General features: G+C 56.8%; 1 protein-coding gene and 1 long non-coding RNA gene across 5 annotated transcripts in view; one reads left to right on the top strand and one right to left on the bottom strand.

Moving 5' to 3' along the window:
* NHSL3 (NHS like 3) overlaps positions 1–14,935 on the top strand; it is a 28,323-nt gene extending 13,388 nt beyond the window's left edge. For 2 of the 4 annotated variants that reach the window (XM_023634182.2, XM_070260474.1), the window contains exons 2-7: positions 8,239–8,409; positions 8,493–8,548; positions 8,854–8,977; positions 9,560–9,676; positions 9,767–12,331; positions 12,736–14,935. In XM_023634182.2, the coding sequence (XP_023489950.2) occupies positions 8,239–8,409; positions 8,493–8,548; positions 8,854–8,977; positions 9,560–9,676; positions 9,767–12,331; positions 12,736–12,758 (3,056 nt within the window). In that variant the 3' untranslated portion in view covers positions 12,759–14,935. Of the gene's footprint in view, positions 1–6,051; positions 6,274–6,343; positions 6,607–8,238; positions 8,410–8,492; positions 8,549–8,853; positions 8,978–9,559; positions 9,677–9,766; positions 12,332–12,735 lie in introns of those variants that run through there. The other 2 variants (XM_001499821.6, XM_070260475.1) reach the window with 2 other exon arrangements.
* LOC138923192 (uncharacterized) lies at positions 1,249–9,262 on the bottom strand. Its single transcript, XR_011436468.1, has 2 exons — positions 9,211–9,262; positions 1,249–1,949 (listed from the first exon to the last, which is right to left on the bottom strand). It is a non-coding gene; the product is annotated as an uncharacterized lncRNA (long non-coding RNA).
* Positions 14,936–14,949: the final 14 nt, after the last annotated feature.

The following is a 14,949-nucleotide window of genomic DNA, read 5'->3' as shown; positions in this document are numbered from 1 at the left end:
CTCAGCAGGGAGATGGCGGAACTGGGATTCAGTCAAACCCAAGCCTGTCAGATTCCGAAGTCTGTGCCCTTCATCATTTTAGGGATAGATGGGTTGCCTCTTAGATTGAGGGGCCTGCAGGTCCTCTGGGCAAAGAAAGCCTGAGGCCCTGGAGGGTTTGGGCTCTGTAGGGAGCACAAGTGGAGGAAGTGCTGCCGGGGAGAGGCAGGGGTGGAAGCCCCAAGGGCTCTGAGAGGGAGCAGGTGGGAAGTAGGAGGGGGAAACTGAGATTCAAGGAAGGGTGGGTCCCCATGGATCCAGTGCCCTTGGACAGCAGAGAAGGGTGAGGGCTGAGGGCAAACCGGGAGAGGCCTCCCCACCACTGGAAAGACACTGTAGCCTGCTGAGATGGATCAGCCTTGGTTGTCAGGAATCCAGCTCAACCCTCCCCTCCCCAGGCCAGCTGGGCACTTGGTCCCGGGCAGGTTCGGGGAATGGTGGAGGATAGGAGTCGGGAGCCCAGAGAGCACCCCACCACACCACCCTCCTCCAGTTCCCGTGCATTGCACTGTCAGGTACACACACGGCCCTCTTGCTTGGGTTTATTGTTCCCATCATGCAGATGAAGAGACAGAGGGAAGGGACTGAGTTGTTGGTGGAGTCAGACTCCCTGGAATTCTTTCCATCCCTCCCCTGCCTTGAACTGGAACGCCAGGGGTCTTTGGTAGGCCCCACAGCTGGGAGAAGGCCTGCTCCTCTACCCCCCTCCCCCCCAGCTTTTCCCTCTGTCTCCTCCCCCTTCATGGGGGGGAGACTTGTGACCAACTGTTTGTCCGGACTTGCTTGTGGGGAGCTCTGGGCTTCCAGATAAGGGGCTGGCCCAGCCCTCTCTGGTCTGAGGGCTTTGAGATAAGCTGAACCTCCTTGCTGCTCCAGGCCCTGACCCAAAGTGGGGGACCACTGCCCTGCTTCTAGGGTCAGAGTCATGCATGCTCTTTAGAGATCGCTTCTCCCACCCTCCCACCTCACCGATGGAGAATCTGAGGCCCAGAAAGGGGCCGTGCCTGGCTCGGGGTCATGCCATAACTAAGGGGCGGTACGAGTTCAAACCTGGGACTCCTGACTCCCAGGGCAGTGGGATATGTGGTCTGGGCTCGGAATTCCCTTCTCTCACAAACAAGGGGGTTAGGGCCACCAGAGAGGGCGAGGTCACTGAGGGGCTGATAGAGAGCTGATGTTAAGTGTCCCTTATCAGACCTTATCTTAATAATGGTCCTTAACTCTGCTTGAGACTTGAAGAGAGCTCCGGAAGTGGGTGGGAGAGGAGGCCTCTGGTGGCATGGGGAGAACATGATTTTTTTTTTTTTAATTTTATTGAGGTCATAATAGTTTATAACATTGTGAAATTTCAGTTGTACATTATTATTTGTCAGTCACCATATATATGTGCCCCTTCACCCCTTATGCCCATCCCCCAACCGCCTTCCTCTCCGGTAACCACTAATCTGGGAAGAACATGATTTTGCAGCCAGTCAGAGCTGGTCTCACATCCTGACTCTGCATTACTAGCTGTGTGACCCTGGGCAAGTCACTGACCCTTGGAGTGCCTCTGTATGGTGAGGGAGATTTAGGGACACCATGTGTGTCTCAATCAATTGGCATTCAGTAAGTGCTAGTTCGTTCTCGTTGTGTAGTAAGTAGGAAGGCAGAAGGGCGTGAGAGGGCCCTTTACCTACCCTTGCACGGAGAGGCAGAAGCTCCCACTGATTACAACAGTTTGTGTTGACACTTGGCTGCATGGCCTTCTTTAACTTTTCCAGGCACTCCCTGAGGTAGGTATTAGTCCCATTTTAAAGATGAGGAGACTGAGGCCCAGAGAGGCTGACTGATTTGTTCAAGGCGTGGGATCCAGACCTCCTGACTCCCGGTCTTTTCCTCTCCTGGCTCCATGGTGGCTGCCTCTCCTGCATCTGTAAAATGAGGAGTTATGCCTTGAAGGAACAAAGGAAGGGACTTTGGAAAGTCAGAATTGCACCCTGGTGGAAAGAGATTATTATGTCATTTTGGGGAGCAGAAACTGACCCGGAAACTCATTATGACATTTATTAATATTATTGTAGCTAATTCCTCCCTCCACTGCTGCCTGTTCCCCCAGGCGTCTATAGGATGGGATCCTCCCCTCCCTGTCCCAGGCACTCCCTGCCCCCCAATATTTACCTTAGAACCGGCTTGTCAGCTCTGCCCACGCTGGGGCGGGGCTTCCCATGGAGGGAAGGCAGGAGGGAGATTCCCCTTCTGCAGAGGTGGGGCACAGAACTGCCCCTCTTGAGGGCTGCAGCCTCCTTGACCCCTGAGCCTCCTCAGACTTGGGGCCACTAAGGCCTTTGGAGTGAGACCCAGGTTCCACTGTGGGCTCAGCCACTTCCTGGTTGGGTGACCTTGAGCAAGTCACTTTCCCTCAAGCCTCCTTGTGCTCGATTGTAAAAAGGGGAGGTCACTGCACCTTTCAGGTTTCTTATTAGGTGTTCTGCTGCACGGTAGAAGAGAGTGTTTAGAGAGCTGTAAAGTGCCTCCAGCTGGAAGTTTGTGTTACATTCACTTCCCTTTGTCCTGCTTCTAAAAGAAGAAAATTTTTATATACCCCGGGTTCTGCTCCTGTGGGAAGGCCCTGGCACCACTCTGTGCCTTGATTTGTTAACAGGTACAGTGAGGGGTTGAGACTTAGGGCCTCTGAACGCCCTGAATCCTGGCTCCTGGGCTGGGCAGGGGCAGTTAAGCCGCGGCGGGTGAGGAGGTGCTGCTGGCAGGGTCAGTTCTGGAGGGTTTCGGCTCCTGAGCGAGGCCACCTGGGCAGCTGTGCCCTCCCCCCTCATTCCTCTCCCCTGAGTCAGGCCTGCCTGGCTGTGGGCGCGCCGCAATGCCCGCCCCTTGTTCTGGAATGGGGCAGGTTGAGACCTCACCCCATGGAGGATGTTGCCAAGACAGTGGGTACGCATGTGCACAAATGTGCACATGGCCTTGGGGGGTGGGGGCCCGTCCCCCATTTCTCCCTGTCCCCAGGCTCAGGAAAGCCCCAGAGTGGTGGGTAATGCACCCACCTTCGTGTACATGCAGCCACCTGGCAGGGCCCTGCTGAGTCTGTGTAGTGGCACTCGTGCGTGAGGAGGACACGGACTAGCGTGGGCTGGGTGTGCTTTGTGGACGTGGTCCTGAGAGTGCCCACCTGTGAGGGTGGCCCCAGTGACATTATGGAGGTGCGTGCTGCATACCTCTGCTCGGGGACTGTATCTGAGCTCAGGAGTTTGCATGTGTGCCTCCTGGTGTGCCCTGCGTATTAGGGGCGTGGCCAGGAGCAAGTTATCTTCTCAGCTCTGGGAAGCCTCCTCCCTCAGGCAGGTGGGGGAGGAGGGGAAGGCGGAGGCTGCTTGGTGAGCCTCAGCCACAGGTTGCGCGCCTCTGGACTGTGAAGGTCCTGGAACACGGACTCAAGGTGTGGCCTTGGGCAAGGTCCTTCCACTGCCTGGGCCTCAGTTTCTTTGTGAGGTCCCTGCCCTCCACCTGAGACTCAGGTTGCTGAGCTCTGCCCCAAGCAAGCCACAGGTGTGTAGACCTGTGCCTGGGGTGGCTCTGAGAAGCCTGGGGTGCTGGCCACGCTGTGGGTGGGTGGGGGGTGGGGTGTTGCTGGGGCAACCGGATGTTATCAAGTGTGAGAGCCTTGGATCAGACTGGGAATTTGCAGCTGTGGCCCTGACTGCCAGCTGTGGACCTGAGACCTTGATGAGCTGGTGTTCCCCGACCGGACTTGGAGCTCAGCCCTTAGTGTCCCTGGTTAGGGGGAAGCTGCGGATGACTGTGTCCTGTATGGTTAAAGCTCCAGTTTTGGAGGCAGCCAGAGCTTGGGAGGTCACCTGGCTCTCTGAGCCTCACAGGTCCATGGACAATTTCCAGGAGAGTGTCTTCAAAGACCTCCTCCAAGGGCTGTTGTAAGACCCATGAGGGCAGAGATTTTGCCTTCCACCCGCACCTGGCATGGTGGCTGGCATGAATTAATTACAAGTGTCAGTCTGCTGCTCTTTTCTGTTGGAGTGGGACTAATAAGAGGGGTGGATGGGTCTGGCCTGAGAGAGAGGAGTGGAGGACGTGGTCAAGCAACCCTGAACTCGTGGGGATGATAGAGTCCTGCTGCCTTCTTTGGAGGGGAGGTCAGGTTTAGCTGGCACAGCACACAGAGTGTGGCTTTTGGATTCAAGTTGTCTTGAATGCAAATGCCACCCCATTTACCGCTTTATAATGCTTGCCCACTCTGGCCTCCATTTCCTGCTCTGTAAAATGGGGATAAAAGAGCCTACTTCTTAGGCTTGTTGTTTAGATTTCAATGAGTTGTGGGTATGCACTCTCCAGCTCCACAGAACTTTGTTCTCCAGAGAGCAAGGACTCAGCCTTCTGCTTGGCTGGTCTCGGAGAGGTGGGGCAACAAATGGGGAAGGAGCCGCTATGAATGCTTAGATCCTTGGGGACGCACAGGGACAGGTGCTGGGAGAGAGGGGTGTCCTCAGGCGCGTTTGGGGGACAGCACTGTGTAGCTCACAGACTTTCTCTTCCACAGTCTCAGCTACTCTTTTTGGAGTTGTCAGGGGATCTCTTTTAACACTGTCACCACCCAGCTTCACCTTCATACTGACCTTCTGGGGCTCTTGGAATAAAATCCAGACTCTGCCAAGGCCTGTGGGGCCCTACCTGGCCTGGCTCCTGCCCTCTCCCCTCCTGCCCTCTCCCCTCTTGCCATTCTCTCCCTTGCTCACAATGTTCCAACCACACTGGCCTCCTCTCTGGTCTGGGAAACTCACCAGTCCTGCCTCCAGGCCTTTGCTGTTGCGTCTGTCTAGAAGGCTCAGTGCCCAGCACTTGCCCTGGCTGGCTCCTTATTCTTTAGGTCTCAGTTCCAATGGCCTTTCCTTAGAGAGGCTTTCCTTGATGCCCCCAAAGGTACCGCCTTCCTGTCACAGCTCCGCGGTCTTCACTGTCTAAAGTTATAGTTAGTTTACCTCATTCATGTATTCATCAACTATTTATTGAACTCAGAGTGTGTGCCAGGCACTGATGTAGGCACTAGGAATATACTGGTGAAGGAGATAGTTCTCTTCCATAGCCGTAGCCCCCAACACTAGCCTAATAAAGATTTGCTGATTGAGTGAGTGGGTATAGCAATCTTATAAAGAGGAGTTATTGGCCTTGTTTCCATATGAACTCGTGACTTGTGTGTGGTGGAGCTGGACTAGAACCTGGACCTGACTTCCTTCCAGGTACACCCTCCCCACCCCCCGACACTTACTGCCCTTACCTATGAGCTGTTTCTTGGCTAATTCTGTTGTCCCCACCTAGTGATCCAGCAGAGTCACTGAGTCACAGAGTGAGGAGAATGGGAAGAATCCTGGGTTGGAGGAGCAGGAGGTCTGCCTTGAAGGCCTGCTGCTGCTGTGTGACCTTGGAGTTCACAGTGCTTCTCTGGGCTACTGATGCCACATTACCAAAGTGGGAGAAAGTCCTTTGGAAAGTGTGAGGCTGAACATACACGTGAGGGGTTATTACCTCCAGCCACTGTGATTCTGCTCTGGGCATCTTGGTGTCTTCCCAGTGCTGTGTCCTGGGCTGGCTCCCACCCCTCCTGGGGCCTCAGCCAGTGGCCTTGCCCTCCCCACAGGCAGTCCTGGGCTTCTACCTGGCTGCTCCATGTGCTAAGCTCCTTCCCTTGGGAATTACCCTCCCCAGCAAGGAAGACTTGGGGGTGGGCACCATGCCAAGTCTAGTCTACTGGCTCTTCCACCTACCATCTGGCAGCGGGTCCCCTGCCTTAGTTCTGGCTCCTGAGTTGAAAAGGACTTGGGGATAGGGTTAGTGGTCTGCCCCTGGAATCGAGTGTCTTCGGCCCCCCTAGTCATCCTCTCCACCAGCGGTGAGCACCCACAGACTCCAGGCCTCAGTTTCCCCCTCAGAGCCTGGGATGGCCCCTGCCTCTGCCCTCCGCTTGAGGGGCGGGGTCGGCGTGTGGGCGGGCTCAGTGCGAAGGTGGGAGGAGGACCTGCGAGGAGCGGCCCCTCCCCCTCCTCTGCCTGGAGCTGGCGCTCTGCGGCTGGGCGGGTGGCCTCGCATCCCCTCAGTGCCGGGTTATAGTGAAGGCGTCGCCCAGCTTTCTGGAGAGGTCGGGATAGGGGACAGTCCGAGTGGCGCCCGCAGTCATGGTGGTGTTCCTGGGCCGCCACCTCCCGGCACTCCTCGGCCTCTTTAAGAAGAAGGGTGAGTGGGTGTGGCTGGGGGGGGAGAGGAGGGATCCCCGACACCTCCGTTTGCCAGACCCTTCTGTAGTAGGGGATCCAGGCCGGGGAAGGGTAATGGGTGGGGGATGGGGCTCGTCATGAGGCCAGACTCCCCTGTCCGCCTGAGCCTTTGTCCAGCCGCTCTCCCGCTGCCTTTGTCTGGGCCCTGCTTGCGTTTGGGAGGATGGATCCGGGTGGCTCTGACCTTGAAGCCTGCAGCCCTTGGGTGAGACTGCCTCTCTCCAGGAGTACCCACACCTCACTGGGTACATCCCAATACCTCAGTTCCGAGACGTGGGGCACCCCCTCCCAGGTCAGTCAGTGTGTGTGGGAAGATGGCATGTGGGGAGCAGAGTAGAGAGGAATGTGGTGCCCCTGGAAGTTGGGGAGCATGATCAGTGAAATCCTGTTTAGATGCCCCGGGGAGAAGTTTTGGAGAGAGGGGCCTATGCAACTTCCTTCTCCTAGGAGCTGGGCTTCCTTCTCCTAGGCCTGGAGTAAGATGTGGGGGCTAGAGGGTCCCCATCTGACTGTGATCCAGGAGCCCCCTCTGGGAACCTGGAGTTTAATCCGGGCTCTGTCTGACTGTGATTTGCGGGTGACCTTGGCAAGGCCTTTCTTCTTTGAGCCTGTTTTCCCATCTTGTAAAATCGGGGGATTAGGTGAGACTCAACTGGATGGATTCCTGGGAGACCTCCCAGCTCTGACTTTGTGGGATTCCTGTGGATTCCTTGGGGCAGGAGCTGGCTGTTGAAGAATGGTCTGAGGAAGGAGGAAAGGGCAGGTGTCTGAACTGAAGACCCCGATCCTGGGGCATCCTGGGGTGTGGCCCTTTAAAGGGCTTGTTTTGTTCCTGCCCCTCTATAAGGTGCTGCCAGGGTCACATGACCCTGCCAGCGCTTTTGCTTATGTTGTGGGTTCCTTTTAAAGGGGGGCTGGGGCTGCAAAGTGCTGACACAGCCCCCCATTCCTGGGATTAGATGACCAGCTCCCCCATGGGCGGGGCCTGTAACAGGATCCTTTGTAATAGATCCCTAGCTCCTCTGCACCAGGGGCTGGGGCCTCCAGGAGAGGGGGATACCTGGGGCTGTTCCCCCAAGAGAGGATAGAGTTGCCTTGGCTAGGGCTAGAGGGGCCTGGGTCCTCCTCCCCTGCCCTGCCCCATCCTTCCACTAAGGGACAGCCACATGGGTGAGTAGGGGACCCAAGAGGCCATATACCTGGTTTGTCCCTCCCCCCAGAACTTCCTGGGGATCTCGTTATGACCCCTGCAAACTGCCACCCCTTCCTAGTGTTCTGTGTGTCTTCTTTCTGGACCTGGGCCAAGAGGGTGAACAAAAAGGGTGGTTTGTTTTCCTGTAAAATGGAGCTTGGGATCTGGAGACGAGAAGTGTATTTGCTACGGGCTGTGTGTATTCTGGGGTGTCTTCCATGGTCCCCTGAGTGATGTGTGGATACACAGTTGTATGTATATTTGAGTACTGTTTGTGTATGTATAGAATGGGGACTGTGGATATTGTGTGTATACACAAGGATTGGGTGTGCTCCATGTGGGCCCCTGTGTGCGGTGTGGGTACCCAGATGTGTTTATACTTGGGTGCTGTTTGATTGTATACAAGCTGAAGCCTGTGGGTGGTGTGTGCATATACAGTGGGCCTGTGTGCCCTGAGTATGGTGCCCTCTGTAGGGCCCTTTGTATGGGGTGGGTACTCAGATATCTGTACACTGGGGTGTGGTTTGTGTATGTACATGGGGGCTGTGTATTGCGTGTATGCTCCAGAACTGTGGGTTGGGTGTACAGACTGGGGGAGGTGTGCACTGCATGTATGTGCAGGGCTGTGTACAGTCTGGGGGCTGTGGGTGCCCTTGCTGTGGTGCCTGTGCATCCCCAGGGCCCAGATGCCTTTGGGCCTGCCTCACTTCTCTTCCTCCTCCATCCCACTAGGCTCTGCCAAGGCTGAGGGTGACAAACGTCTAGGTGTAGGTCCCGGCCAGGGGCCAGGGTCTGTGGTGGATGAGCACCAGGACAATGTCTTCTTCCCCAGTGGGCGGCCGCCTCACCTGGAGGAGTTGCACACACAGGCCCAGGAGGGGCTGCGTTCCCTACAGCACCAAGGTAACCTCCCCCTCCCTTCCAGTGCTACTCTCAGCTCCCAAGGTCAGGGGCTAAGCCCAACACACCATTCTGGTGTCTTCCAGAAAAACAGAAACTGAACAAGGGTGGCTGGGACCATGGAGACACCCAGAGCATCCAGGTGAGCCCTGCCCCCAGCTCTGTCCTGACTCTACTCTTCCCTCCCTGCTTGACCTCTGGCAAGTATGTCTTTGAACCCTTCTGGATCTCTGTTTCCTTCCTGTTTCATGAAGGGCTAGACTAGATGACCCCTGAGGGCTGTTCTGGCTGATGTCTGCTCAGTGCTGGGTGATGCTTGGCAGCGGGGGGATCTGAGTCAAAAGTGCCAAAGGGAAGCCCTGAAGAGGCAACAGTAAGCCCCTCCCAGGCCTCTGGGGTAGTCCTGGGTCCCAGGCCAGGGACTGATCCCCTTCTTTCCCTCAACAGTCCTCCCGGACAGGGCCAGATGAAGATAGTATCTCCTTCTGCAGCCAGACCACATCCTACACAGCGGAGAGCTCCACGGCAGAGGATGCTCTCTCCATCCGCTCGGAGATGATCCAGCGCAAAGGTGTCTGCTCACCAGCCGGGATTCTTGAACAGGGAGTGGGGTGGTGGGCACCATCTGGGTCCCAGCACCTGCAGCTTCCCCTTTTCCTCCTAATGTAGTGTTTCCCAAGGCTCTGTGCTTCTGTGAATTCAGGAAACACTGTACCCTCTGGGAGGTTCATAATGCACATTAATTGCAGAGCAGGACAGTTAAGAATCAGGAAACCTGGATTTGAGCCTGGTGTTGCTACTTACCAGCTGGGTGACCTTGGGCCAGTCCTTAACCTCTCTGAGCTTCTGTTTGATCTATAAAAATGAGGATAAGAGTACTTACGTTATTGGAATGAATGCCAAGTGTTTAGCATGCTAACACATCATAAATGTTCACTAAATGGAAATGACCATTATTGACCTAGTAAAGCCTTCCAGAAGTCTTACAGAAAAGAAGTGTCCTAGCTTTGTTTGACTTAGTTTTGCCCACGCCTGTTTGACTGTGGAAATCTTTTTTTGCAGAGCTCTTATTAATATTCTACAGAGGTTGTGCTCTGCACAGTGTGCCCTGAGACCTGCTCTAATGGTTTCTCTCCCCTGGACTGACCCCCAGGCTCCACCTTCCGACCCCATGACTCATTTCCCAAATCATCTGGGAAGTCCGGGCGCCGGCGGCGGGAGAGGCGGAGCACCGTCCTGGGACTGCCGCAGCACGTGCAGAAGGAACTCGGTGAGCACCCAGTTAGGAGGGCAGCAGGGGTGGGTGGGGAGCCCTGGCCAACCCCTCTGCTGACTCCCACATCCTCCCTGTCCATTCTAGGCCTGCGGATTGAGCGTGAGGCACCAGGCACTCCTCGGCCTCCTGGTCCACGGGATGCTGTGCGCATCCCCACGGTGGATGGCCGCCCAGTGGGCTTGGCCTCAGCGACAGGGGCCCGGGTGTCCCTGCAGGCACTGGAGGCAGAGGCCAGTACCGAGGCAGAGGCCATGCTGCAGCGCCACATCGACCGTGTTTACCGGGATGACACCCTTGTTGGACGATCCACAGGGGCCCGGCCCCCACCAGTGACCCGACCCATGTCCCTAGCAGTGCCTGGACTGACAGGAGGGGCAGGGCCTCCAGAGCCCATGAGCCCAGCTATGTCCATCTCGCCCCAGGCTACCTACTTGTCGAAGTTGATCCCACATGCTGTGCTGCCACCCACGGTGGACGTGGTGGCCCTGGGCCGCTGCAGCCTGCGCACACTGAGCCGCTGCAGCCTGCTCTCGGCCAGCCCGGCCTCTGTCCGCTCACTGGGCCGCTTCTCCTCGGTCTCCAGCCCACGGCCCCACAGCCGCCACCCTTCCTCTTCCAGTGACACCTGGAGCCACTCTCAGTCCTCTGAGACCATTGTGTCTGATGGCTCCACCCTTTCCTCTAAGGGTGGCTCTGAGGGCCGGCCAGAGAGCTCTGTGGCTAGCAATAGTGTGGCACCCCCTCCCCAGGGGGGCAGCGGGAGGGGCTCTCCCAGTGGGGGCAGCACAGCTGAGGCCTCAGACACTGTCAGCATTCGGAGTAGTGGGCAGTTGTCTGGCCGGAGTGTGTCCCTACGTAAGTTGAAGCGGCCGCCACCACCTCCCCGCCGGACCCACTCGCTCCATCAGCGGGGCTCAGCAGCACCTGATGGGCCCTTGGGGCTGCCTCCCAAGCCTGAGCGGAAGCAGCAGCCACAGTTGCCTCGGCCGCCCACCACTGGTGGGTCAGAAGGGATGGGGGCAGCACCTTGTCCATCCACCTCAGCAGGCAGCTGGGTGCCTGGCTTATCTCCGGGTGGCTCTCGGCGCCCCCCGCGCTCCCCAGAACGGACGCTGTCACCCTCCAGTGGATACTCGAGCCAAAGTGGTACCCCTACCCTCCCTCCCAAGGGTCTAGCAGGGGCCCCTGCTTCCCCAGGCAAGGCTCAACCCCCTAAACCAGAGCGAGTCACTTCCCTTCGATCTCCTGGGGCCTCTGTCTCCTCCTCCCTCACGTCTCTATGCTCCTCCTCCTCTGACCCAGCCCCCTCAGAACGCTCTGGTCCACAGATGTCAACCATCCTGGGTGACAGGTTTGTCATACCTCCTCACCCCAAGGTGCCTGCCCCCTTCTCCCCACCTCCCTCCAAGCCCAAGAGCCCTAACCAAGCTGCCCCTGCTCCGACTGCCCCTGCTATGGTCCCTGGGCCAATCTCTACCACTGATGCCAGTCCTGAATCCCCCCCCACTCCCCAGACAGCCCTGACTCCACCACAGGAGTCTCCCCTTGCCGCCAAAGACCAGTCACCCCCACCATCTCCACCCCCATCTTATCATCCACCCCCCCCACCCACTAAGAAGCCAGAGGTGGTTGAGGAGGCCCCATCTGCCCCAGAGATGGCTGAGGAGCCCCTCCAAGATCCCAACTGGCCCCCTCCGCCACCTCCTGCACCCGAGGAGCAGGACCTGTCCATGGCTGACTTCCCTCCACCTGAGGAGGCCTTTTTCTCTGTGACGGGCCCTGAGTGTGCAGGTCCTTCAGACCCCCCGGAAACTGTCAGTTCCGTGGCTGCTTTGCCCCCCTCAGCTACTGTCTCTTCCCAGAGCCAGCCCCATGGTACCCCAGACCCTCCTCCAGCTCCACCAGCCCCACCTCCTGCTGGTTCTGTCACAGGGCTTCTGGCCAAGGTCCCTCGGAAAGAACCCGTGGGCTGCAACAAGGGCAGTGGGGTTCCCAGGGAGGATGCTGGTGCACCTCTGGTCACGCCCTCGCTCCTGCAGATGGTTCGGCTGCGCTCTGTGGGCACTCCCACAGTGGCTCCAACCCCAGCATCAGGGCCGTTGGCCCCCCAGAAGCCACTACGAAGGGCCCTGTCAGGGCGGGCCAGCCCAGCACCTGCCGCCTCCTCAGGGCTCCATGCTGCTGTCCGACTCAAGGCCTCCAGTCTGGCTGCCAGCGAGGGCCCTGTGAGTGCCCAGTCCAATGGACCACCTGAGGTAGAGCCACGGTGTCCCCAGTCCCCTGCCTCTACGGCCAGCTTCATCTTCTCCAAGGGCACTAAGAAGCTGCAGCTGGAGCGGTCTGTGTCCCCTGAGACCCAGGCAGACCTTCAGCGGAATCTGGTGGCTGAACTTCGGAGCATCTCGGAGCAACGGCCACCCCAGGCTGCAAAGAAGCCACTTAAGGCTCCCCCACCCGTGGCCCGCAAGCCCTCTGTGGGAGTCCCCGTACCTGCCTCCCCCAGCTTTCCTCGGGCTGAGCCTCTTACTACTCCTCCCACCAACGGGCTCCCCCATGCCGAGGACAGGACTAAGGGGGAGCTGGCGGAGAATGGAGGTGTCCTGCAGCTGGTGGGTCCAGAGGAGCAGAAGCTGGGCCTGCCTAGCTCAGGTACAGTGGGCAGTGGGGCCCATCACTGGTGATGGGAAATAGATATCTGAAGTCCTGCCGTGAAGGACTTGCTCTTGCATCTTTAAGACTTCTCTGGTCTCAGGATGCCTGGGAAGGGTGAACTGTACCCCTTGATGAGCTACAGTGAAAGAGCATGGTGTGTGGGGCTTTGGAGTCAGAACTACTGAGTTTGGAGTCCAACTTTGCCATTTTACCTGCCCATCCTAGCTGCAAGTTCCTCACTGTCAAGTGATACTGTATGAGTGTCAGAACGTTTGTAGTGTCTAACCCAGAGCTGCCGCATGGTCAGTAAATTGAGGGGGTGAGGATGTGCCTTGGGCCTTTGGTGACCAGAACCAAGACAGGAGGTCCCCTTGCTGAGTGTCCCTTCTTTTTCCCCACAGACCCCCAGAAAGAGCTGGTCTGACCACTAGGCACCTCACTGACACTGCTGGCCCAACCCAGGAGTACAATCTCAGGGACCTGAGCAGCTCCAAGGATGAAAGGATACGGCAGACACTTAACCTAATCGAGAGGATGCCTGCAGCCTTAACTCACCGCCTTCAATATTTATGCAAGCCTGGCGTCAATCTGTCCTCCGAGTCACTCAGCTCTCATGCCTTTTCCCGAATGGATTCACCTCTGGCAGCTGCCACTTCAGTCTTGGCCTTAGCCTCATCTTGAAGAGGTAGCTGGAGGGAGTGGGTGGTTGCGCCCCCTGCTGGCCCTGAGGCCACAGAGTTGGGAGCAGAACACCTCACTTGAGTTTTTTATTTTTCTTTTCATGTCCAAATCATGCACATACTGTAGTCCAGAATCAAAGCACTTTGAAACGTGGCTGCATGTCCATCCTCCAGGGCCCGTGAAGCCACATTCCAAAGGCCTGTTTACATGGCAGCAGCATCAATCCCTCGTAGCCAGCCCAATAGCTGGGACCAATCTGTCCCCTCCCTCCAAACCAAACCAGTTTGCTCCTTTTCTTAGTTCTTGGAGGTGGGCAAGTCATTGTATCCCACAGGCTTCTCCACGCTGGAGGCAGGAGTGGGACTGTGGAATTCCAAAGCACAAAGGTGCAGTGGGGGTTAGCCTTCCTGTGCCTCAACTTACCACCAACCACCCCTCCTGCCTTCCGGCTCTGCCAGGTGCTGCATGCAGGGGATAAGTGGGAGACCCAAATGGGTCGGGGGAGAGAGACCCAGAGGGGAGGTCCACAGGCTCTCTATCCTCAGAGAGCAGGAGAAGAGAATGGGGGTCATCTCGGTTGGCACTTGGCAATGCCAAGCATTTTCCCCCTTTCATTTTATCAGGTTGGGGTAGGCAGGCACGACACTTTAGAGGCAGAAGCCCACGGGCTGTGGCAAAGCTGGGTCCCCTTCAACTGCAGGAAGTCCTGAGGAGGTGGATGGGGGAGAGGGTCTGGCAGGGGAGGAGCTTAGTTGGGCAAGGGGCCCGGGCCTGGCCCTCTGGATTTCATCGTCTGACCTTTCTCTTTCCTTGTCTTCGTGCATGTCTTTGCTGCAGCTGCCTTTCAGCATAGGTGGTTCTGCTGGGGGGAGCAGATGCTGAGTGACAAGGATGGGAAGCCAAAAGTGCATTCTATTCCAGGCTCTTCCCTAGTCAATGAGAGGGACATTCCGTGCTCCTAGGGAGCAGGCTGGGTGGTTGCCCCCTAGACATCAGCCTCTTCTACTGATCTCTCCTCCAGGAACTTTAACGACCTTTCTGTTTTCAGCCTGTGCCACCTATCTAGGTAAGATGGCTTCCCCACTGGCCCCTGTGACTTCCACAGCAGCATGGCTGCCACCAGGGCCACCCCTTCTATCTCCATCCTCTTTCCTTAACGGTGACTCAGGCTTGAGCCTGGCAAGGGACCTCGCTTTTAGCTTCTTCTCCTCCACCAAGGAGAGAGATTGACCCCCTCCCAGAACAAGAGCTGGGAACGCAGGGGATGTGGTAGGAGAGACCAGGTTCCTCTGGCCCTCTTTCACTACTGTCTTCTCCCTGTAGCTGTAAACCAACATTCTTCCCTTGCTCTTGGGTAACAGCAAGCTACTGCTGGGTTTGTGTTGCGCATGCCCAGTGAGCCCGGGAAGGACAGTCAGTAAGCACTGCTCTGCTCAGAGCTCCTGATCCAACCCCCTGGGAACGAGGACCCGGGTCAAAGCCTCTAGGAAACCAGGCCCTGGCAGCAGCCTTGGAACTGCTGGAGGTGGGAGGGAGCCCACCTTCTCTCTTTCCCTCCCCTCTCCCCATGTTACTCGAGCTCCTTATCCTCAGTTAGAATCTCCTGAGCTTGTTTCCCCACTGGGTGGGACAGAGTACAAAGGAGAAGAGGATCTAGAAGAGGCAACCCTTCTTTGTCCTCTTGGGTAAATGAGCTTGACCTAGTGAAAATGGAAAGACCAAAAGCCTCTGATTTTTAATTTCCATGAAAATGTTAGAGAGAGAAGTATATATATATATATATTTCTTTAAATTTTTGAGTCTTTGATATGTCTATACAAACAATCCATTCCCTCTTCCCTGAAGCCTGAGTGAGACACAGGAAAAAGCTCTGTGCGTGTTTCATTCAAAGGTGTTAATTAATTAAATGATTGAAACTTGGCTGTGGCTGCTGC

Source organism: Equus caballus, chromosome 2 (assembly GCF_041296265.1).
Source record: "Equus caballus isolate H_3958 breed thoroughbred chromosome 2, TB-T2T, whole genome shotgun sequence".
Lineage (NCBI taxonomy): Eukaryota > Metazoa > Chordata > Mammalia > Perissodactyla > Equidae > Equus > Equus caballus.
This window is presented reverse-complemented; position numbering and strand designations above follow the sequence as displayed.